The 26,609-nt window shown below is 39.0% G+C and overlaps 1 protein-coding gene across 1 annotated transcript in view; it reads right to left on the bottom strand.

The window, feature by feature from the left end:
* LOC150099144 (uncharacterized) overlaps nt 1-26,609 on the bottom strand; it is a 177,476-nt gene that overhangs the window by 62,152 nt on the left and 88,715 nt on the right. Inside the window, exon 5 of the mRNA XM_090404267.1 lies at nt 23,069-23,245. Within this exon, the coding sequence (XP_090260393.1) occupies nt 23,069-23,245 (177 nt within the window). The remainder of the gene's footprint in view (nt 1-23,068; nt 23,246-26,609) is intronic.

Here is a 26,609-nt window from a genome sequence, read left to right as displayed (position 1 = left end):
CTGCAAAAGTGGAAAATAGAGAGAGAGAGAGAGAGAGAGAGAGAGAGAGAGAGAAATTGTAATTTGAAGAAACCCTGGTTTGTGTATGTGTGTGTGTGTGTGTGTGTTCCAACTTTTAAAAACTATGCCGTCATTTCCTCACAGCGTCTTTAATCCTCCCGATGACTTCGACTTTGTTCGCTTGAGGCGGCGCCCGCAATAAATGTCTTGGAACAGACCAGAACTTAGGGAGAACATATTAAGGAGGTTCTTTCAAAATACTTGATTATGAGAATTTTCTTTTCCATATTCTAGGAGGTTATACGCATGCTCAATCTGCCATTAATATTTAGTCGCTGATCGCATTCATTTTCTACTTACAAATCATTTTCAACACCCGTTACGAGAATGCCTACCAACTGGAGGCCTGAAGTATTTCAAGGAACGCTTTTGGTCTCTGGTGATGCAGGTTTTAATACTTCTTTTGTTTCCTTTTTTTTTCTTGTGTTTTTTGTGACAAAATAATTTTATCAAGTAAAAATGTGATTGCCATAAAGAGTAATGATGCAATCTTCGTTTATTCTAATTAGAAAATATTCACTGATTTTATTGAATTATTTCTTTATTTTGTTTTTCCACTACATCTTCTGATATTTTCCCTTTATCTTCCCTTCTTATTTTGTTATCAGCAAACATTTCCTATTTATTAAATGATGTTTGCGAATAATAAAAAAAATCAGTTCTTAAAGGGTGCTTTACCTGCTCTATAATTGCAATGTCAGCATTTGCACTGAAGAATTCTTTGTGCGTATTACATTTCGCGAGTTAAAAATTATTTATTTTGTTATTGTGATACGAACAGACTAATTCTGATGATAATACGGTTATTTTTAATTATAGGAGAGAATAAATGACTACTATTTGGGTTTTTTTGGGTCAACTTTATTTTAAAACACAGTTATACCAACTAGTCTCGCCAACTGTGGCTGTTGGCTTCATCGGGGTTAAAATTATACAAATGTAAGAACACTTAAACGCTAAAAAACTGTTTGCACTGAAACCATAAATGGACCGAATACAATTGCATTTTTTTATAAAAGCAGAAGAACGCGTACATCACACGTATAGCACGTGTATGATCTACTAGTTATTATCTAGGAACGTTCTGTAGTTGGCAGCAAAATTTAATTCTGGAATGTTTGAAGATCTAATGAGGGTCTTCCCGATCTCGGGCAGAATCAACCCTTGGTTTCTATTAAGGTTTTGTTCTGAACGGAGAACTGCTGTGGCTTCTTTTATAATTCGGGAGCGGAAGTCCTCCTCTAAGTAGGGCATTGAGCTTTTATCCCATTCTATAACATGGTTAGTCCTAGCAAAATGAAAGGCTAACCCCGATTAGTCTTCTCTATTATTACTGACATCTCCTATGTGTTCTTTCTTCCTGATTTCCAAACTTCTTGAAGTCTGGCAAATGTAGTTCAAGCCGCACGAGCAAGGTATGTTGTAAACTCCGACATATTTAGAAAATGGATGACTGCCTTTCGGACATCGTAAAAATTGGCGAATGGTCTGTTCAGGTTTAAAAGCCACTCTTACTTATAATGTTTTACATTCGCTAAGATAGTGTCATCAAGGAAGCACCAATTTTGCTATTTAGTTTTATTTCTCAAAAGCCATTGCTATGTAAATGGTCCTAACACAGATTCTGTAGCAGAACAGGGATGGATCTGTGCTAGGACCACAACGTAATGTTAGAAAACTGCTTTTTGTTGGATTTTATAGTTTGGGATCTTGCATTTCTTTAAATAACCTTAAAACCAATTTAGGATCCGCTTTATCTTTCTGTTGCTTCCGAATTCCTCCTGTTTGCTTTAAATGCAAAAGTTTAGCGTCGCACTTTATATATCATTTATTTATCAGTATTTTTATACTTCATTTACTCAAATTTTCAATCATTTCTTTTGTATTTTTATATCCTTTTTATAAACCGGTATTGTCGAAGCCTTCTTACCATCTGGTACAAACACGACAACCATCAGCGAGAAGTTAAAAAGACAAAATGACAGTTCCATTATGTACATTTGGCATTCTTCGACATTAACGCAATTGCAATCCGATTAATTGAATAGAATGTATGGCTTAGATATCATCATCATTTTTTCACTGGAAAGCGACAAACAACTTCCAGTGCATCTGTCGCACTCATTCGCTGGATCTGAAATAACTTGCGGATGTTGGTCGGTACTGGAATGCGCTCATTTGACATTCATCTCAATTCCAGTGATGCTTTCATTTGAGAGCTTTTTTTTTATTATTAAACTGCTTTCACAGATCGCTTTTACTCGATTTGTTGCTGTTCACACGTATCAGTGGCAACTATTGCTAGACGAACAGCGCTTGGGATAGACTCTTTTTCTCACGTTTCATCCACAGTAGATCATTCTCAGAGCCGTACAGAATATCAGTTGACAGATTAAAAAAAAAACTGAGGTGGATTCTACCGAATTTTCGTATTAAAAATTAATATTTCTTCCCTGCTTCATTTTACACATAGGAAGAGGTTTGTACGACATTCTTTGAAATAAAAGATGCGTTCACAAGCGGTCGAAATCGATATAGAATTCGAGGTCTGAATAGAAATACTATAAATAGCTTAAGTAGCGAGCCATGTTCTACATCTTCCACAAAACAAACGGCTTAGTTTGAGAATGGCGCGTGACCATTCAGGCCATAAAAATGCGGTGTGCGTGCATGCCAAAAGATCACGTGTGTATGTGGGCAATTCGCAGCGATGATTGGTCTACAGACTGATCCTAGTGTTCTTGAACGTTGTGTGATGTTGCCACTAATCTATGTAGAACCTCCTCACACACAAATATTGCTGACATATTTACGGAGAACAGTACAAATTGGCCGCAAATACGAGCTTGCTGATGTGAGACTTCAACAAAGACTCACGCAGTTTAACAGGGGGAGGGGTTCACTGTGGCAACACAGTGCAACAGGGGCTATTGAGGAGCAATTTCAAATGTCAAGAATGCGCATCAGATCGTGTTAGGGGTAGGATATTCGCTATTGCCTTACCGAGTTCCACTTGTGTAAGTTGAGAGCTGGGAAATTCTTCCCTAAAAGCATATCGGTGTTGCAGAAAGTTTTTTACCTTGAGTATACTGTGCGTTAAAGTTACCAAGCAATTTTATAAACTTGGTTTTAATCCTTTTTTCCCAAGTAAGCAAACAGACAAGTAAGTCAAGTTTGCGCCTGAACATAGTTCAAGTCTGAGGCAACTCTTGGTAAAGGTGGCGTATGCTCCGATCACCTTCCTTAGTATTTTCCCCTAATGCAAAGCACACCCGCTTGCGTAGATGTATGATGCTATGCATTAAAGGCAAGGGCCTCTACCTAGACTGGTTTCGACCTTTATTGAGGTCTCATCAGTGTGAGCCAGACCCTGAGATGCCAGGGTTGAAGTAATGCAGAGCTTATAAATTTTACCTAAACAAGTTTCCACAAGGTTGGTATCTTTAACATAAGTATATACTCAAGGTAAAAAACTTTCTACATCTTTCTCTCATCCTGAGATTTTTATTTAGTGAGGTCAAAGCACCTTGTGGCAACTTGTTTAGGTAAAATTTATAAGCTCTGCATTACTTCAACACTGGCATCTCAGGGTCTGGCTCCCACTGACGAGGCATCAATAAAGGTCGAAACCGGTCTGGGTAGTGGCCCTTGCCTTTAATGCATAGCAGCATATCGGTGTTGTCCAGCTGTTCGTTGCCATGGCGATAACAACAGAAACTCACGTACTAACAGACAACAATGCAGGATACAGTGAAGTGTCTCCTTATCCCTCCCCCCCCGAAATTAGGTTCCTGATGTCGGAATATTAATTCCTTATCTGAACATTGCTGATCAGGTTCATCCCTTAATGCTTACAGTTTCTCTCTCTCTCTCTCTCTCTCTCTCTCTCTCTCTCTCTCTGGTTGCGGTTGCTTTCTTAATGAGTGAGCTAATCCTGAAGCGTAAATTATTCGAGGAAAGCAAGAAAAAATCATTATTTTTCCTGCTCGGTCACTGGATTTCGATTAAACTGGCCACCGGGTGTACATCCTACACAGCTGTGTTGGATTAAATGGAAGAGTTCATCTTGTACGCAAATCTTTGTATCCGGAGTCATATTTAAATATATATTTCTTTGTCTTCCTCTTTCTCGATCTAGGCTAGAATTCGGTTTCCGCATCTAAATGAAGGATTAAACACTCCTTGTGTTCCCAGTCCTTCCTTCATCTCTTTTCACTTCAGGACTATTCGGATATTTCCTTCGTCGATTCGCTGTGCATCTTGTCTTTTCTTTCGATGCTCGTCATTTATTTTATTGTTTATTAGGCTTACTCATTTATTGTTTCATAATTTGGCTTTGTTTCCCTCCAATAATTTCATTTCGGCTGCTAGCATTCGTGATCATCCTTTCCCCTCTTTACCCAACTTTAGAAACAGGAAATAATAAAATTTTAACCACGTATCCTTCTTCGTTTTTCCTTTCGTTGTCTATCTTATAATCCCTCCCCCATTCTTGAAAAAAGGGTAATTTGTTACGTCCTTGACGTTCAACTTTCCATCTTGAAGAACTTCTACAGTTTGATTGTCGATTATGAATTTAGTTCGTCTTGGGTTTAGTTTTCTTTAATGTTGTCTTTATTACATTCGTGATTGACAAACAGATGAATATACTTCCGAAGTATCTCCTTATTTCAGGGGTGACATCCCGAATCCTTGGAGGATCCCTCGCCTTTGCCTTTCAGTTCTTTATTGAGAAATTCGCTACACCCACAAAGGAAAGCAAGTATTTCTGCTGATGGTGTTTTTATAACACTCTTGACACGTACAACGAGGGGGTCTCCCCTTAATCGAATTACCTTCCTTGAGTTTTCTTTTCACCCCCTTCTTCGGACGAAACCCAGCGGGATTGACTCTTCACGCGAAACACACCCATTTTCTGAAATATGTTTTTCGCTCAGCTGACTTCGAAGTTAGCACTTGGAGATCTTAATTGCGTTATCTTTCGGCTGTGTTAAGGGAGAGGAGGGGGAGAAAAAGAAAACAAACACCGCTAGAAACAAGCTCGAGATGTATATGCCTCAGTTCGATATTTTGTAGTCTTTTAAAAAAGGAGCAGCGAAAAAACGAGAAAACAAACACTATTACGGCTCAAATTAAGAACCACATTCTTCTTTAGAGCTTATACCCAAGCCTTAAATAATTGCAAAAAAAAAAAAAAAAAAAAAACACAATCAGTGCTTCCAAAACAGAGTTCGAAAGAGCATAAAGCCGGAAATTAGCAGCCTGTAGAAATGGCAGCCGAGCCTTTAAGCAGCCTTGCCAAAGCAATCGCTCGTAACTTCTACCCAACCCTGTTCCCACCTCTGTCCTGCCCATATGTAGGTGATGATGATGCAATGGTTGCATTGCATCAGCATCATCACCTACGTCCTACAGAACAGGCCACCAATCTCCTGGCCTCACACTTTGCTTCCAATGCACGCATAATTGACAATGACTAATGGTCCCCAACGGTTCCAGATGGCAGACATTCTGAATGAAGAGAAATGGAAATTGTTAACATATCATTCAGTGATTGATATAAAACGTGATTGAGAAGAAGCTACGATCCAACAAAATGGCGCAGCAGTCGACAGGATGCTGTTTACGAGTATTAATTGAGAGATTGAGTTTTTTTTATATTTAACTAGAGGATCTGTTTCCTAAAACTTAGTAGTAAAGTTAAGCGAATCACGGGGAGTTGGTTGTGAAACAAATCAGGCAAAGAATTATAATTTGAATAGCTTTAAACTTGAAGTTGTAAAATTTAAAGTAGTAAATGACAATCCAATAGGGCTCTTGCATCTAGCACAGAAATGGAAGACAGTGAATTCTTCAGAATGGTGAACCCCCAACGGGTATTTCCTCAATTTTCAGGAGAGGAATCAGATGATATATTGTCTTTTTTTACCTACATTGAGAAACTCAGAGAGACAGCAAATTGGACCGACTTTCAGTTACTGATAATGCTAAGAAATAAATTAATTGGTAAGGCTAAAGTGTATTTATTCTCATCCCCTGTCCTTAAGAAAACCTTAGAATACGAACGATTTAAAGAAGTGCTAATCTCAGAATTCTCACAAATCGATACCAAATCCTTAAACAACTACTTGAATGAGTTCAAAGTGATAAGGAAAGTGTGACTACCTATTTCAGTAGACTGTTATACATTGCCAAGTCAATGAGGATATCCTTTGCTGAGAAACGCCACTTAGAATGGATTACCTTCCAGCAATTTAGAATAGAATTACATAATAATTTAAGGGAAGTAATTCACAAGAAGGGGGATCTGGAGGGGTGTTTTGAACTAGCAAAAAGGAGAGAGAGGAACATTGAGGAAATGCATCAAATTTCCTCCATGAGGCAGATGTTAGCCCAAGATTGTAATGCTGAAGTCCCCTCCTTATCAACTCTTATGTGTCTATCAGGTGGCACTCACCCACCAAAGGCAACACAAAAAATGCTCTTTGTTGTCCCTCAGGAACTATTTCTGGGTGGAAAAATGATAGGGAAGCCACTCAAACCTGAAAGAAAGGACGATGAATACCCTATATTAGACCCTCACGAGATAACAAACCCTAAGTTGATCAGTTCAATTAAGTCTATTGACAAAATCCCTTGTAACCTTGGGACTCTAAAAGGACAAGCTGAGCCTTTAAACCCCTGCAGATATGATCAATCATCTGATAACTTTATCAGCTGTAAAGACATTCCAGATTCCCACGGTTTCAATTCTCTAAAAATGCAAAACGTAGCTGTAGCCAAAGTAACCGGGAGATTGCCATTGTCACTCGTACAGAACTTAGTCGAGGAGGTTCCTTGTGAGATGCTTTTGGATACTGGCGCACATATATCAGTTATTTCAAGTTCCCTGGTAAGTAAGTTCAATAATCAAATCTCTGATAATCTCTCCTTGATCCAGAACCGTATAAGATTTTAAAATTATTGTTCTTTAAAATTATTGTTCGATCTCCTTATGATGCGATGAAGCTATATCCTGGTAAGATTACCTTTACCATACTTAGTGTGAAGTAAGGAAAATTAATTCTGCCGAAAGTAATTTATTCCTAGTTGCTGTATTCAGGGAGTCAAGATTGAATGAGTGATGTGCTAAGACTTATCCCTCTTCAAGTGACAAATGCTATTTTATCGAATTAGGTGTTCATTGACTGAACGAGAATACTGAGAAGCCTGTTTGTTGTAATTTAGGAATCTCGAACTTACAAGAACTAAATTTGATTGATTGAGCTTAGAGAATTACAAATGAATGTCTGATGGTTCACGAGTTGTATTCATTCTGAATATCTTGAACTGATTTGATATTTAAATGTTTCGAAACATAACCTTGGTCAGAGTAAAGTTATGATAGAAGTTCTTTGTAACAAGAAGAATAAGATCTGTTAATATAGTTTTTAATTTTAAGCTCAGCTGAGTAGTGTACTAGAATCTTAATGAGAGCTTTATATTCGTTTAATTGCAATGTCCCTGTTGGAGTGCTTTGTTATGATGTAATTTATGTGACACTGCATTAAATAATTTTATTTGAATTGAATCTTGTATTTGCCTGATTGTTTCATTGCACCGCTCATTAAAATAATTCAAATCTTAGCGGGAACCCTATATAATAAAGAGAACCTCGGCCTAAAATCAGCTTCATAATAACCTGGTACAGCTGAAGGTTGATTTATCAAAGTTGCTCATGCAATTCAGAACACGGAGTGGCGCAGTATAGTATAAATTTTCTTCATGTTCGGATGATATATCGGCCTACTCTCCTGCCCCTGATGGCATTCTTCCCATTGTCCTGAAGGTTTGCGCACGAGAACTATCTCCTGTCCTATGTCGCTTATACATACTGTCTTACTCCACTGGTATCTATCCCACAGCCTGGAAATTCGCCTATATTCAACCCATTCCCAAGAAGGGCGACAAGCCACTGCCCTCCAGCTACCACCTCCACCTCGCTCACCCTCAGTCCTGTCTAAAGTAATGGAAAAATCAATTCCAAAACCCGTCTAATAAACGACCGCCGGTATGGATTCCGTCGCTATTGATCAACAGGAGATCTGCTCACATATGTCACCCACCTCTGGACAAATGCCATGGAAAAGTTTGCCGAATCTCGAGCGGTTGGACTTGATATCTCCAAGGCATTGGATCGGGTCTGGCACAAGGGCTTACTTAGCAAGCTGCCCTTCGTTTGGTCAATCATAAGACCTCTGTAGTTGGATTGCTGGCTTCCTGTCTGGACGCACACTGTGTGTGGTGGTGGATTGCTCCTTATCCTCTCACCATTCAACCAATGCCGGGGTTTCTGAAGGTTCAGTCCTCTCACCAACCCTCTTCCTAGTATATATGAATGACCTACTTCAGCTTACCTCCTACCCAACACAGTTTTGCAGACGACAGCACATTGCACTCCTCCCTCTCTTTTGATAGACCTTACTCCACAGAACTCATCTCACCCTACAGAACTACAATCACCACTACTCTCTTTTCAGACCTCCAAGCCATCCTCCAATGGGGTTCAGATAACCTCGTCAATTTCACTGCTAATAAAACCCAGTACTGTCTTATTTCTCATAAAAAAGAACCATTTTCTCCCAGTATTGTTTTTGACAAGACCCAAATTTCCAGGCAATCTGAGATATCTCTTCTTGGAATTACCCTGACACCAAGCTTCTCCTGGCATAAACACATCACAACCATTGCATCCTCAGCTTCCAAAAAATGGGGTTTCGCTCATGATGCTAATTCACCTATAAACAGATGTTAACACTATATACAAATCACAAATCCGCTCAGCTATCGAATACTACTTCTCACATTTGGAGTGGGACTTCTAAAAGCTCCCTCAAAATGCTTGACTCAATACAGAGGAGAGCAATTAGACTGATAAATGACCCATCTTTCACCAGCTCGCTCCCCTCACTTTCACATAGACGGGTGGTCTCTGCGACTTGTATATTCTATAAATATTTCCACCGGAAATGTTCATCTGAAACAGCATCAATAATTCCCCCACTCCGTACTAAGCCCATTGGAGCACGTACAGCTGCCGCCCAACATCCTGTCACAGTACACCTTGAAACCCACAGAACAAGTTTCTTTTCCTCCTCCTCCTCCTTCATCCCTGCTACTGCTGTATTGTGGAACAATCTTTCCCCTGTTGCATTTCCCAAAGAATACAATACACAGTCGTTCAACTCCAATATGAACGAGTATCTTCTTTCCCAACCCATACACAGTACTAACATACTATAGGTTGATCAAAAAAAAAAAAAGCCCAGGAATGGTTTTCAATATTTCCACGTTTTTACGTACAAAAACTTGCTCGTCACGTTAAGCATGCGTCACGTTATTAACTAAACGAGACTAGAAAGTCTGTTAAGCCTATTTTATCATCCAAATTATCGAAGCAATAGTTCCCATAAGTAATCGCTCTGGATGTCTTCCTCAATAAAACTAATTCTTCGTACTATTTAGACTTTCAAAACAGAACTTTCAAATGCACCGTATCATTCGGTCTAGCAGATAATAACGGCATTAATTTAATTAGATTTCTTTGCTTACACACACGCACAAATTTCTTACGCAAAACCCATTTTGGTGACTCTTTCATTCGTTCGTGTTGTTTACTGTTTACGTATTTTCGCTATCTCTCTCTCTGCCGTGCCTGGTCCTAATCAAAGTATTTGAAACCTACGGACAGTATCTTCATCGGTTGCTAGGATACTTCATCGAAAGGGAATTCTCATGTAGCGCGTGCTAACAAAAAAAAAACAACTTTTTCTTTAGTGCTGGCAGTTAAAGAAACTACTGGCAGGGGTAAAGGAGGCCTTTAACCGCTTCCACGTCCCCCCGGGTGGGTGTATCAAACCGGGAAAGTATTTGTTTAACAGCGGAAGATAAACGTTAACAGTTTAAGAAAGAAACTGGTTTTCCTTTTCTGCAGTTTCCACTCCAGAACATATTGAATTCGGGAAGAAATGGGCACGATGTGGGAGAGATTTATAGAATTTACTGCTTCGTATTGTAAGTCAGTGCAAGATTGTCATAGGACATAAAATAATAAATAATGCCTCGTTCAATAAATGGGCAGGTTAACATTACTAGTCTCGTGCATGACGCGATGCACGTGGTTATTACCAAAGGACAAAGAACTCTTTAATACAAGATTTTGCTTTGAAATATACTTACGTGCACATATCAAATTTCAATGAAACGATAATTTTCAATTTAATTAAAGAATTTCGTTTATTTAGGTCTAATAAAGCGTGTTATCATTTATTTATTATACATCTAATGTAATAATGGAAGAATAAAATGCTTCACATAATGGTGTTTGTGTCTGTTTTCTTGAAGGTTCAGTGTGTGATATAGAAACTGTTGGCTAACAGATGGTGTGTTTGTTTCTGTTTTGTTTGAGCTACAGCCAGTGCACGATGACATTATATATTATTATTATTATTATTATTATTATTATTATTATTATTATGTGACACCTCCAGGGAGTCCAAAGACTCATTGAGGAAGAGTGTGCAAACAGCATCGAACGATTGATCCCTTCCAACTACCAACCGCGCTCAAACTTGTTTAACATTTTGGGAGCCATTAGTTGCAGAGACTCTACCAATCTACCAACCTTAGCTGGCTACAATGACAAGCGATGACACTTGACCGTGTCATCGCTTATCGTTGTACATGAAGTCGACTTAGCGTTTTAGCGAGTTTTTTGCAACACAATAACCTCACAAGTGGGTCATTTCATCTGATGTGCGAATTTTTCAGGTTGTTTCCTTCTCGATGAGACGTTGAGTTTCTTCGATCTTGTTTCTTGCCTACTCCACACTGGGCTAGCGATGTCAGCAGTAGGGCGAATGCAACGTCGAGCCGCTGGACGTGTGTCGGAATACATTAAAAATACATTAACACCACAAAGTTTGTTAGCGGATTCGAGGGGAACGTCCATCAAACCGAAGAAAATAAATCGAGCTCTGATGACATCGAACAGGGAAACGTTGATTGTGTTTAAAAACGGTCCTGGGAGAAGGAAAAAAATTGGAGAGAAGGAGGGAGAGATGTGAAATGTATGGGGCAGTCGTCTTCATTGCAATCTGAGGACAAGGAAAAGGCAAAAACTCGAAATTAAATTTCTTTACGAATAAGTCAGTGCTGGTTCCGGAATGTCATTGCGTAAGTGACGGTACCATTTCAGTTAACAAACAGACACAAGAATTTTTATTTCATGGTTAATGTGAGCAAACATGGGCATAAATTTATCATTAGCACACAAACATTGCATTTTGCGATGGTAGTCTGCAGAGCACTTCTGCGCATGCGTTGACTCCATTGTAGGAAGACATCAATTGAATTGATACTTTGTTTGTCAATCTCACAGCCCGAGTGAGCGGTTAATGAAGTCTGAGAAAAGATTACGTCAGTATTAGTTGGTGGCCTATTGAGACATTGTCTTAGAAGAGACGAGTGGCACGTCTGAGTACGAAGCGATCTTTCTCTCATCCTCCAGTATCCATTAGAGATGTTTGTGTGTCCATTTAAGCGGACAAGGTTAAGTGGCCTGTCGCTGACCGCCATCCACGATTGTGCCAAAGAAATGCCTTCCTTTCGATTGCTTCTTGGCAAACTGCTTTTACATTGCAGGACTGTGCCATTGGGAGTTGTTCGGTCTGGAATCAGATAATTTACGAACTCCTCACATATAGAGTGCTACGACAACCTTTCAATCTACTTCGGACCTCCAGTAAGTAGAGATAATAGTTCTCACACTGACCAATGAAATTTATCTGCTGCCGAAAGACATTCGCAGCCACTCATACTCGAAGTGGAGATTCTACCGCGTGGCCTGCAAGATGGAAAGAGATGATAATCCTGATCCACTAAGCACAGCCGGAAAAGTTAATTCCAAATATCTCTCTTGAATTTACTTGTACTTGCATTATATTATTTTGCCCTTTTAGTTTAATAATTAATTGTAAGGCGATTGCTTATCAAGAAATTGTTTTTTCAGGTCCTGATGATCGTCAATGGAAGATGCAGTCTTTAATAATGTCTTTCTTCTTCCTCAGTGCAGCCCTCATGTAAGGAGCAATGATTTCTGGAGTTGTGCTCAAAGAAATGAAAGCTACCTCAACGAGGGGATTGAAAGTTAAATAATTTTATTTCCTTTTGTAGAGATTATAAGCAAGCTTTTGATTGCGTGGATTGTAATGATATCAATGGGAATACCCGAACATCTAATTCTCTTGATAAGAGAGCTGCAAGAAGCTTCAATAAAATCAGTCTTTGGAGAAACAGACAGGGTTCGAGTGGCAAAAGGGATGCGGCGGAGTTGTATACTGCCGTATACAACCTACCTTTTTATTTTTATAGTGAAATATTATGAGAATGGCTGATTTCGACAAAGATCCAGCTGGAATTAAGATTGGTGGCAGAAAAATAAATAATTTAAGATATGCACATGATACCACCCTCATAACAGAAACTGAGGAAGATCTGCAACGGTTGATTGTATTGGTTAAGATGGAAAGTAAGAAAGCCAGGCTTCATCTTAATTTAAACACTAGCAAAACAAACCGAATGACTCCCGGTGTTCGCCAGGTGTCGCTCTGGCCTGAAGAGGAAGGTGAAAGGCTGAATCCTCTGTTGTGGTACCTGAAAGAGAATTAAAACAATCCTTTAGTACTGATCAAAGTTTTGTTTTCTCTCTCTCTCTCTCTCTCTCTCTCTCTCTCATGTCCCGTGAATACGTCCTCGTACAGTGAATAATCCATTTTTTCAGTTTCAATTCGAATCTGTGGATGGTATTGCCCAAAGCGTTGTCAGGACAATAACATGAAATTTGTTTCTTCCTCCTATTAATCCTGTCAATATTTTAACGGCAATACCAAATTCCTTTACTACACGACAAGCCAAGAACAGTGCGTTTTTCCTTCTTGCGCAGTTTAGAGTGCGGTTTGCTTCAGCGATGTGTCAGGTGTGTAGCTTGCATTAGAAAACACTTCTGATTCTTCATAAGGCGATTTATTCCATTTGGAAAGAGTGAAAAGAAGAAATCTTTATTTATGAAAAGGGGATCTCTTGGCGCATTCCAGTTTAAAATTCTATGCGCTTAGACACTTCTCTGTTTCTTTGCCGTTCGCATTCACAACATAAAACCATTTTCGTCGGTATAAATGGAAATATTTGATTGAAATACGTCCCAAGGGCTCCTAAGCTATGTCTCTGTGTGTGTGGGGGGGGGGAGGTTGTTGACATCAAAGATCAAAAGAGATCAACGCTTTCAGCATCTTCAATGTGGCCGCCTCTGTAATCAGAGAATTCAACTTCACTTTCTGTATAAAGTGAAGAGAATAAAAAAACGACAGACTGTGAAAGATGTTTGTGGCATTCTCACGGGAATTTCTAAGCCGGCAACATCCATGCCTCAGCGAATGTCTCATGTTAGGGATTCCTTCCTAGCAATATCAAAGGAAGCAAATGCCTTTAAGAAAATAGAAAATCTTCCTACTATAAATGGAGAGATTCTCCCCTCCCCCATCTCCGAGGAGATCCAAGACATGTTTTAAAGATGAAGAAAAACACAATCACGTAAAGCTGTCTATGAATAGTTTGGTAGAGTGTTGTTACCCTTAAAAAGGGTCTTATGACAGGTCAATGTCTCCACTGGCAGAGCTTACTCCCACCCACTGCCTGAATTGATAAGTTGGATTTCGATGTCTTATTACCACGACGACAACAGAATTGGCTGAGAGCGCTGAAGAAACTGGTCGCAACTGCAAAGAAAGGGAAATGCCCATAAACGTGTCTGAAGAGGCATGCGGATGAGCTCTAATGGTTCTTTGATGACCGAAGAACGACTCAAACAAAATTAGGGAATACAATCCCTTGAATGCAACCACACGGAGAAGGGAGGGTGTACACGTGACGTCTATTTCAATGACATCGGATGAGAGTAGAAAGGAAAAATTAGTGTCCTCTGACAATAGCGAAAACGACCTATTTTCTATTTAAAATACCAATGGTACAGATTCAAGATCTCTTACGTCTGACCTTCGCCATTCAGTGTATCTGACAAATCACCTTCTTCTAATCATCCCCACCCAACATTTCAATCGGTATAGCGCATTCCCCCCTTCGTGGTGAGGAAGGTTGCATTCTGAATTCATCTCCACCACAAGATAATTTGTAGTTGATTTCTTTTCGCAGAGAAGACACATCAGCTGAGAGAGGTTCAATGTTACTTCTCTTTCTATTACCAAAATGTGTAGCAGCGCAAGCAGAAATTCAGATTGACGTCGTTGAAGGGTTCACATCCAGCCATGACAAACTCGGAGAATAAGACACGTTAAGGAGCAATATCAGAGAAATGATTGATATCACAGCATGATTAGACTCAAAATAATAACAAAATGCTTAACAGAACTGAACTCGATGCGGTGCTCACCTTGAGTTGTTTTTGCCGGTAAGTCTCCGTAGAACCGAAGTCGTGAAGTCCTCAGTGGTTGAGACTGAATCTTGCAGACACTGCAGCTGCAAGAATGCAGTTTATTCTCGTGCTGATCTTCTTTGGGCTCTTCTGCACGGAAGGGAAAAACACTGGGATTAGTTAAGGGAAGGACTGGGGAAGGGAAAGAAGATTTTCACGTAAATCGCAACTTACTCGGTTGCGAAATGTCCTGAGACTTGAGGCACTTGATGACGCTCTGCAATCCCTCCTTCACGGGCACGTGAGACAGGGAGCCCACGCTGACAATGGCTTCGGCGCCACCTGGGGAGACGCTGCTGTTACCCAGTCTGCTGTACAGCGGACCCAGTTTGGTGAGCGGAGTCGTTGCCATGGTAACAGGAAACACTCTTCGCGCGATCTGTTCGTGACCCCAAATCTTCCAGAATTCCTTAATCGCAGGGTCAATCCCAGGACTCTGAAACGATCGCAACACGACTCGGTCAGATTGAAAAAAAAAAAAAAAAGAAAACAGGAGGAAATTTAATTAAAAGACACAAAATGAATTGCGATGTCTTTACTTCAGGTATTCAAACAACACTTAACCTGCAATTAAAGCAAGCCACTTTGAAGGCTCTGGTGTGGGTGGCACTTAAAAAAGTGACGAACGAACGCGACATATGTTTGGTATTCCGGCAGTTCTCGTGTCTTTTCAGAAACGACAGCGACATCTGTCGGTTGCCTCTTTTTTGTCTCGTGTTAAGTGGTCCTTCAACACCGTTTCTTGTTACTCGCGAGGAACCCATGCTGCGAAGAGAAGCTGAAACGTCCTTCTTATCAGACTCATTAAAAATGGGACTGCTTGAAATGACTCCTCCTTCGCCATCCGGAGAGAGTTCTTGGGCACACACACACACACACACACACACACACACACACACACACACACACACACACACACACACACACACACACACACACACACACACACACACACACACACACACACACACAGAGATATATTGTTTACTGCAATATAATACCGGAAGGTTTTCTAAACTACAGCAGATGGAGTGACCGTTTTAATTTACGATGTAAATGAATAATTGTAACTCACTGACCAGTTGGTTTCTTGAAATGATCATGAAAAGATGAAATGAGACCTCATTGAATTGAGTGAAACTCGAAGAAGATGGTGGAAATAGTATCGATCTAAAGAATGGACGTCTACTATGTATATAGTTAGGTGACAGCCCAATATCCCAATGAAGAATTGGCTTCCTAATTAATCAATTCATAAAAGATCAAATACAAGAGATATTGTACGTCACAGGCAGGATTGCAGAACTTTACCTTAAAATAAATAGACGTTAGAAATTAAGAATTATACAAGTTTATGCCTCAACCTCAGACCAAACAGATGAAGAAATAGATGCATTTTATGAAACGCTAGACCAACTACTAAACTGGAGTAGTTGGGTCCCACAAGATCGTTACGACCTTGATAGGACACTTCAATGATGAAGCAGGTGTAAGCGATGCACGTCTAGCAGCAATTGAAAAATATGGACTAAGCCAGAGGAATGCAAACAGAGAAAGACTAATGAATTTACTAGAAGCAGAGCCTCTATATAATGAATATTTTCTTCAAAAAATTGAAATGGAAATGAGAAAGAGCACATGGACAGGTGTTTAATGAAACTGATAATATTTTATCCAATAGAAAATACTGTATATTGTCCAAGACAGATGCAATAAATAGTTTCAATACAGGTAGTGACCACAGGTTAGTGAAATCAAAAATTGTTATTAACAAAAGTTGCGAAAGACACTGATTAAAAGTCAAAGAATGCATTGGATGCATGAGTAGTGGAAAGGTGAAGATGAGATACCTTCTATCGGTATCTCATACCGATAGAAGCAGTCATGGGGAAGCAGTCATGCTTACGTTAAGAAGAGAATACCAAAGAATGGGAATAATGTTGTTCTTATTAAAAATTATCGCCCTGTCAGTCTCCTTTTAACAACATACGACATTTTTACAAAAATCATTAGCAACTGAATACAAACGAAATTAGATTTTTGCTAATCCAGAACAAGAAGGATTCAGAAAAAAATTCAACATTATGTTTTTTACATTGTTATGTAATGAGACAAATCGTTGAAAAGACAAACGAATACTTAGTTACTTAGTTACAAACAGGCATTTGTTGCTTTCGAAAAGGTACAGCATTGACTCAATCTCAACGTTTGCTATTTTAGAAGCCCTGAAATTCAAGGAATTGAAAAACTCTTTTGTCGTTCGATGTTGTGATTTTGTCGAACTTAATCTGCCCATTTTATCCTACTAAAGAGTCCTGTATCCAGGAGTTTGACTATTAGGGATCACCCGTATGTTCCACCTTGCAGTCAGCATCCAATATCGGTAGATATGTGTGATCACGAGGGCAGTTTGCGTGTTTGGAGGGTCGAAAAACCAGCGATACGAGAGAAAACTCTTCATTCACGTATGAGACCGGCTATCTCACCATCTGAATCAAAACAGCTAATAAGATTCCTCTGGCCATATCCTGGATTCAAACTCAGATCTTTCAAACAACCATAGGACTCGTTCTATTACATACATAGGACAAGGTTCATTACATGCTACTTAAACAGTAGCGTGTAATAAACCTTCCACGTCATTCTACAGCGTGTTTAATTAGTTCAGTATTTCAGATGAAGTTCCTATTAATCGTCACCCGTTGTGGTACTCAATGAATTCATGAAGATATTTGTGGATCGGCTGCAACAAAATTGATTGCAGTGTTTTCCCGTGTGTAGCATGGCTTCAGTGTTTCACCAGTAAGGCTTCAAATACAAGTGATCACGTGTCTCAAGACTATTAATAGCTGGCACTGTTAGTATCCTTCTCTCTTTTCCTGATGTCAGAGTTCTTTGATGTGTTTCTGTGAATTAGAGAAAGAAGTATCCAAAGGCAAATGCAAAACCATTGACGCGTCTCTTTGGCTCCCACACCCCCTTTTTATTACGGACACTCGCATGAGAAACGCTGTTTAATTTGTGTTTCTGTTTTCTGTGTTATCCTCCATCGCCAAGTTTCATTATCCCACATTCTGACTGATTGGAAGCAGGGACATTCTAATGAGGAGAACAACAGGAGACTGTCAGAGGATTCATTTACGATTAGCGAAGACCTTTTCTCAAACGGTTATCTGAATTTGCTTTTCATACAAACAACCATTGGGAAAAAAGGGAGTTGACGGGGACGTCGATCCTAGAAAAATGGATTCTTTGATCACAAGGTTTGATTTTTCTTTCCACAAGGTGTCGTGAACATCGCTTTGCGGATCGTCGACTTTTAAGATGCCGATGGAGAAATATCCTTGCCGCATAGGACAGCATCTCTTCGCTAATAGGGTGTCACCTCTAGCTGTAATTAATGATTCATTCGCTCTATGTGCGAATTTTTCTCTCTATCATGTTCAGCACCCGCGTTTTTATATTTTTCTGAAATCTTATCATATTTTGACAGGGTTTTCTCTGCTCGACATTCATTCCATGTTGCGTATCGTGAGGTAGTGAGAATAAAAGGCGATTATAACATCGTATTGCTAAGTCGATCTGTGCTTCATCAATCCTAATCTCTTCCCTCTTTCGCGAAGAGGTTGCATCGGAAAAGGCAGATGAAACAGATAAGATCGCTCGGTTAACAGATAAGATGCAGGACATCTTTTAGTGACTTCACAATTTCAAGTTCCATTTTACTGTTAACCACAAAAAATGTCCGCATTGATTCTCTTACAAGCATTCACCCCCCCACCCTGTGGGAACTTCCCTTTTCTCTGCCAAACACAAATTCGTTCACCGTTCAGGTGACAGCGTGACAAATTCGCTCGGGAGGATAATTTTGGTCGCGTGTCGCCAAGTCACAATACTTGCATCAAACACGCCAATGCTAATGGGAGTCTGCAGTTCGGGTGGCTTTCGTCGAGTCGCGGGCATTTTAACTGCTGAACACAAGGCGGTCTCCGTGTCCGATACATTAATCAGCATCAATTACTTTCGGCACGTGCTCCTGACTAGACACGCACACCTGCACCAGGAGGCTTTAAAGGTGGCGATCAGACTCTTTAATGAGCACGTGGAAACTTGAGCGAGATGCGATTAAAAGGATATACTGTGCGCGCGCACTCACACACGCCTCAGATGAGGAAATCGCCTCTGATTATTTTTGACTGCTTTCTCGCTTCGTGTGGATGCATTCCTATTCAATTTTTCACGAAATATGCAGATTATCTCTTGAAATTATTCTTACTGGGTAAACGCACAAATATGTATCGGTTTATAAGTCTTGCGATGCAAAGGAAGTGAGTTTGAAGGAAAGACATGCTTGAGAAGCTTGCAATGTTCACTGTTCAATGTCTGTTTTTGTAAAGGATTTTATAGTCTCCTCCTAACTGCAAATTCCACATTTCAATATTGAGTACACTTGAGGGTAATTCAAGATGCACAAAAATTATGATGTCGCGTCTTGAAGAATGGGCTGAATGTTATACTCTGATGTTTTGGGGGATCATAGTAATGCTGTTATAGGTACTAATTTATTAATATTTGTTACGTGTGAATGTTGTAAGCATTATTCTGAGTTCTACATACTTTTAAGTGATTTTGGTGAATTTTCTTGTTTATGCCATCCGAGCTAATAGCTTTGCTAAGTCTAAGGTTTAATACCGCAACATTAAACCAATGTTGCGGTATATCTTGATGTAGTTAACATTTGATTATGGTAATTTGAGTTTTAAAGTATTTGTATCTTTTGTAAAGATTATTTTAAAGTATTCGGTTATCTGAGTTAAACTGAAAATATGGGACTCCAACCAATTTGTTTGAAATATACTAATCTTCAATAACAGGCACAAAATAATAAAGATAGCATTCATGCACGTGTTACACGAGGAGGGTACACGAGGGTGAATGATATTGGATTTGATCATCTCATCAGACATTGTTATTATAAATGGGTGGTCAGATCTTCCACCATTGCTGAGAGTGGCCATGGGGGTGATTACTTGCAGGGTGGCCAGTCATATGAGGACTTCTGTTAGAAAATCATATATGTGGAATTATAAGGCTGGTAATTATGAAAGCTAAGGAAACAGCTTTTGGCAATAACTTGGAATGAGGAACAAGTTGGAAAGGATATCAATGCTGCTTGGACTCAAGAACTATTTTGTGTAGGCAATATCAGAATGTATTCCAAAGATCAAGACGGTAATTAGAGAAGGTGTGAAATGGATGAATTAAGAGATAAGATTTCCAATCTGGAAAAAGAATGTATTATTATTGAAGAAGCACCAGATGAGTGGTTATAACGACCAGTTGCACGAGGAGTACAAAGAGCAAGCGAAGAAAGTGACTCGCTTGAAAAGGGTGGAAAAAGTGCGCAGCAGAAAAAAAAATCCTAAGGAGTATTTTCGATATGTAGCCAGTAGAAGAAAGAATGCTTATCGTAGGATGGGATTGACTGGTGAAACCGGAGGAATGATAACCGCTGCGGAGGATGTAGTTGAAATATTGAATGAGAAATATATAAAGGTATATGTGACATCATGCAGAAACTTGAATTCAGTGGGAAAGGAGGATGAAGAACTGTTGGTAAGTGAGCAGGAGGTAGTTGAGAAATTGGAGAAATTTGATGATAATAAGACTGGAGCACTTGAAGATATTTTACCACCTGCTTTGAGTGAATGCTTCGTGGAGTTAACAACAGCTTTTACATAACAATTTTAACTTGAGTCTTGCACTGGGTCAAGTTGCAAAGCAGTGAAAGAGGGTAAAATTGTTCTGATTCATAAGGAAGGTGATAAGACTGAAGCGTTGTATTATAAGCCAGTCTGTGTTTCTCTTTAACCATAACTAAAATTAACTTTGGAGTTCTGGTTCAAGTCTACAGAGTTTAGTCAAGACTAAGATTCAGAATTGGATTGATAACAGAAAATACACTTTGGCAACTAGCATGAATTTGTGAAAGGAAGATCATGTTTTAGCAATCTGTTTACTTTTTATAATAAAGTGACAAATGCATTGGATAATGATGTTGCATACACAGTGATATATTTCGATTTTGCAAAGACCTTTGATAGATTGCCGAATTCCAAGCTGGTAAAATTGGGACGGATGGGACTAGACAATAGATTAGTGCGCTGGATTGGTAATTGACTGTCTGATAGTATCAGCAAGTTGTCTAAAGAGAAGCGATATCCCAGAGAAGGAACGTTATGAGTCGTGTACCCATAAGGGTCTGTTTTGAGTCCATTGCTGCTTAATTTGTATGTAAATGATATTTGGAGAGGTCTGAATGGTGATAGCAGTTGTTTGTAGATTATGCAAAGTTGGGGAGTGCTATCAGGAGTAGAGCAGATGCTGTAGCTTTGCAAGAAGACTTGAATACACTGGCTAAATAGGCAGATGAGTAGAGATTTCAATTGGATGTTGCAAAGTGTAAGGTTTGAAATTTGGGAAGCAAAGATAGGATATAGAGTATACAATGGGTGGAAGTATCTTGGAAGTGGTAGAGGATGTGAGAAATCTGGGAGTGATTGTAGACAAAGACGTAAAATTTCGGGAACATGTTACTAAAATTGTAAGGAAAACACAGCGGATAATGGGAATGATGCAGAGGACTGACTTGTAGAAGTAAGGATGTTTGAATTCCCATGTACAAGACGTTGTTCTGGCTAAATATGAATTACTATGCACAGATTTGGTCGCTAGGTTTTCGAAAAGGTGAAGATGTACTGCAAAGAGTCCAGAGGGGATTGACTAAGGTGGTTTGTGGTCTCTGGAATGTTGAATGTGAGGACAGATTGAGAAAATGCAATTTTCAGAAACTGGCTAATACGAGGAAGAGGAGGAGGGATATGACTGAGACATATAAGTTGTTAAAGGGTTATTATCAGGTTAATGTCAGGGAGGTTTTCCATAGAATGAGTGAAGACAAGGAGAGAACAGGAGGTCATTACTAGAAGCTGTATAAGGAGGTTGTGAGCAAGGGGTTGGGGAGCAGTTTTTTTTGCACGGAGACTGGTGAATGATTGGAATGCACTGCTCGAGATTGTGGTGAGTGCGGAGCCGGGGAACTTATTTAAGGCGAGGTATAATAAAGCATGTGTGATGACAGCAGGACTTCCCGAGTTTTTTTTCGCCTACGTTAAAAATTGGTGTCTCAAGAGCTGAGTTGAAATTTGGTCTTTCATAAACATTAAATTGTTTACTGTAAAACCATCATCTTGTCTGCTCTTGTGATTGACTAAATACTTTATAATGTTAAAGATGCCAAGAAATTACGTTCTTAGTCCTTTATCCAAGTGTAAGCAAACAAAGTTTCCACGCGAAGTAACTTCACGTGCCCTATTATCCCATAATGCAAAGCTCATATTCTTAACGCCATGCACATTAGCCTCTATACATGAGATGCCCATTCGTGAAGTTACTTCACGAGCAAACTTTGTTTGCTTACACTCGGATAAAGGATGAAACTGAGAATATAATTTCTTGGCATCTTTAATTTATAGTATAACCAAGTGAAAATAACTTTCAACTTTATAATACTTTTTTTTAGCATTTTACAGAACAATGGAGTCTTTAGTAACTCTTATATTAAAATTGTTAGTGGGTGAGTTACTTTCTGGTTTTTCTTCCTTTTTAAGGATACTACAAAAGGTGACTTCATGTCATCAGCACGTTTCATTACGTATTGTGCTTGGGTAAATCCCCAGAATAAGTGCAAGTAAATATTTATTTCATGCGCGAGAAAGAATTTCATGCGCGAGATGAAGCAAACATCTCTTCTTTACTGAAACTTTATTTCAGTTTTCAGTGAAGTTAAAATGAGGAATAAAGTTTACCTTATCGTAAAAATAAATACACTTTTAATGCAAACATTTCAGAACAATTACTTATATGAACACGAAACGCAGATGAGGGTATTCGAGGTGCTTCTACAGCGCTTTAATGCATTTTTATTCACACAGTTGGGAGATTGACAGAATGACTGATGAAATTTGGCTTTAAGAAGAAACACACACACACACACACACACACACACACACACACACACACACACACACACACACACACACACACACACACACACACACACACACACACACACACACACACACACACACACACACACACACACACACACACACACACACACACACACAGTATTTCGATGCAGAAATCTGTTGTCAAAGTAACAGAGAGTGACCTACTTTGTAAATAAATTCATTTCACCGCGACGCATTTGAGACTCCACTGAAACCGGAGGGAGTAGGTATCGCCATCTAGCGGGAGATGATAAGAACGACAATACAGACGTGACTGACGATTCCTGTGAACACAGAGAGGGAGGGAGACTTAGCGGCTCGATAAAAGGAACGCTGCTCCACTTCCACAATAGATCATAACCGGGGTGGGATGAAAACATTGGAAGGTCAAGATTTGCTAAACACTCACTTTGAACATCATATCCACCTTCTTGAAGTCGAGCACGGAGCAGGTGGGGGCTTGCAGGAGGTCCAAAACTGAGAGAAAGTAAGCGTGATCGGTCGTGGTGAGCTGTCGGACCACCTCCTGGATGTTCCTCCGGAGCAGTTCGCGGTAAGATAGCAGGTAAGGTCGTAAGAGTTTCTCCTACAAATAAAATGTTTTATTTTAATCAACTGCAAATATCGCTCTTTCAAGAAGAATTAAATCTTTTCAAGTAATTTCTTCAAGAAATTTTTAAAACGTTTTAGTGCAGAAATATTTTAAACTAAGTTCGTTAGAGTGATTTTACATCATGATGGCTTGCTTTAACAAATGCATTTTATGGACAATCTTTGGAATTTGAAAGGTGATCAAAGAAATCATCTTCAATCTACACGTAAACGTCTGTTGATAGGATTTATAACTAAAATTAAAAGTCGATGAAATAAATCACAAACTACTGTTACAAATTTATTTATTTATTTATTTATTTACACAAATTAATTTTGTTTTTCTGCTTATGAATATAAAAAAGAAAGAGATCTGGTAATATTGTATGGTGAAACACAATTTATAAAAATATTGCGAAACTTTAGTGCTTTTTCCGCGTTCATCCAACAATCCAAAAAAATTGAGGCTGTTATTTTTATGAACTCTTAAAAGAACAGCCGCAACAGGAAGTTGATTTTATTATTTCTACTCTCAGTAATCCACAATTGTATTTCCACACAAAATACGCATGAATAATCGATAGTGTAAGCGATTACACAAATATATCTACTAAATAAATAATGAAATAGCTATTTTACCAATTGTTTAGTAATTAACAGATATTAAAAGAATAAAAGCTTGGTAATTAAATATATTTTTATGGACGCAATATTTCATGAGATGATTCATTAAAGGTGTGGCTAACGAAGGGTTAGTAGCAAGCAAAAATGAAAATTGAGCCATTGAATACTTCAGTACTTTCCATATTATTATTATTCGGGTATCTCCATGGAGTCCGTAGACTCATCACGGGAGACCCAAATTATCAAAACAATATCTATGATATCTCTCCTTGAATACATTTACTGACGAAGAACTCACAACTGAGTCAGGCAATTGCATTCCACTCCTTCACCACTCTCCAAGAGAAAAACTAGTCTTCACACCCTTGTTAACCACACTTTTCCTTAATTTCCAGGGAGGACCTCTTGTTCGTCCATCACTATCACACAGATGAAATATTTCCCCTGCATCAATCTTATAAAATCCTTTTAGTAATTTAAATGTTTCTATCATATCTTTTCTTCTCCGCCTATCAACCAACCTCTACAATCCACAAGCTCTCAATCTATCAATGTAGGGAGCAGTTTTTACATCACTCACCAACTTGGTCACTCTCCTCTGGACTCTCTCCTCACCTCCAAGGAATCCAGGTGACCAGACTTGAACACAGTAATCCAAATGTGGAAGTATCAACGCCCTATAAAGGGGAATAATAACCTCTTTATCTCTGGATGTTGGTGCTTTCTTCAATAACCAAGTAATCCTATGAACTATCTTGGACACCTTAACAATATGCCCTCTGAATTGAACTTCAACTCTCTATCCACTAACACCCTCAAGTCCCTCGCCTCATCAATCTCTTGGAGTACCGTTCCATCAATGTGGTACACAGCTGGTAATCTTTTAACCCCCAAAAAATGCATAACTTGACACTTTTCCAGATTGAACTGACATCCATTACCTTTTGCCCATTTTGCCAGCTTATTTAAATCATCCTGCAAACTCTCAACATCGGCTTGATTTCTTATTGCGCTTCCCAACTTTGCATCGTCAGCAAACAGCTGAACATCTCCCTTCAAGTCATTTCCTATATCATTTAGGATATAGGAACATACAGCCTTATAATATGTTAATAAAACAGATGAGCTTTATTTAGAAACATACAGTGATTACGCAAATTATTGGTGGTAGCTCATTTTTATAGGGTTGCAATTTTTCTAGGGGTGCAATTTTCCCTCCCCATTCCGACGTCGATGAAATCTCGTGTGCTCCAATTCCCTAATCCCTTTCGCAGCTTAGGTTGCCAATTAGGGAGCAGCTGTGAACATAATGACTCGTGCGGGGTTATTATTAGCAATACGTCTGCTTGTCACAAGTCGCTACATCTTACGATCCCGTAATATTTTCACAAATCGCGAGGTTGCTGGCGTGCAGGCGACCTGATAAAGCCCACTGTCAAGTCGCAGCAAAATGGCATTGTTCTCGTGTTCATCGAGTCAAGAAAAGAGCCCCAACTGCACGAGATTGCTCTTACATGCAGCGTGGATGTTCACATTTCCCTGCTGTCCCCCGTCTCAAAGTGTCCAGTGACAAGAGCCCGTTCTCGCAGCGGATGTGACAATAATTGAGAACTGCTTACAGCTTGTTAGAATCGCCATTCAAGTTCCGCATTAATCCTAATAATCAATCATTTGAAAATCACTAGGGATTCGCGAGTAGCTCTTACGTTCTCCTTAGTGAGTGATTTCACACACGGAGTAGTTTGTTTGAAGAATTGGATTCGCTTGGATAGCACTTAATCTTAATTCAACCCACAAAAGAGGATTAAAGTGAAATGTTTTCTAGACTGTCCTGGTGACAGCATCATCCAGACTTTGAATGATTTGGAATTTTGATAAAAAAATATGTCCTCAGAATGCCCTTCGGAATCGTCGAGTGGGTAATGACAATGAAAATAACAAATGTAAATCGTATTAGGTGCCTTCATGACTCTTTTGCAAGAATCACACGAGGTTATTTGGCCTTACCATTTTCTCAGGAAATTTATAATTAGAAATTTTCTTATACATCATCAAGAAGTCCTTTTAGCATTATGAAATGTTTTGTATTGATTCATGCTTCGTTTTATAATGAACGTTAACACAAATACAACAAATAGTTATTTTGATAATTAATACATCTAATTATTAACTATGATAATCTCAACACTTTTATTACGCAGTAGAATGTGTACAGAAAGTAATATTAAGGCGAAATTGAAAATGCAATTACTTAGACGAATTATGACTGTTTATAACTAATCAACACCTTGAATTTTCAAACGTTGCTCCTCTGTAGGCAATGACGTCATTTTCGAAGTGTTTTATGAATAAGGCTAATCCGGTTACGTGCATTTTTAAACTGTTGCAAATCTTGATCAGGGCTTTTCGACCGAAGGTGAGTTAGTGGGTATCTATATGACGGTAGCAAACCAGTCAAAAACACGTGCAGTTAACAAATAAAAAGAATGTATGGCTCGTAGCAGATGCTGGGTCGTGAAGCGTCCTTTATATTTTTGTTGACAATTGCAGAATAATACTCTCAAGGATATTGATGGCTTTAAGTACGCTAGGACATTATTGTGTGGTGTCTCCAGGGGTTCATTGGGGGAGTGGATAGTGTGAAATCTCTTTAAGGAGATAATTAAAAACGTTTCTTAAATTAAGACTAATTTCGAAAAAAATCACTTAGAAAGAAAAGACGTTAGAGAAATAGT

Source organism: Typopeltis vanoorti, chromosome 14, assembly GCF_054136105.1.
Source record: "Typopeltis vanoorti isolate ZY-2024b chromosome 14, IOZ_Tvanoo_1.0, whole genome shotgun sequence".
NCBI classification, from domain to species: Eukaryota; Metazoa; Arthropoda; class Arachnida; order Uropygi; family Thelyphonidae; genus Typopeltis; species Typopeltis vanoorti.
The sequence above is the reverse complement of the archived record's forward strand: the minus strand, read 5'-3'. Positions and strand labels throughout refer to the sequence as shown.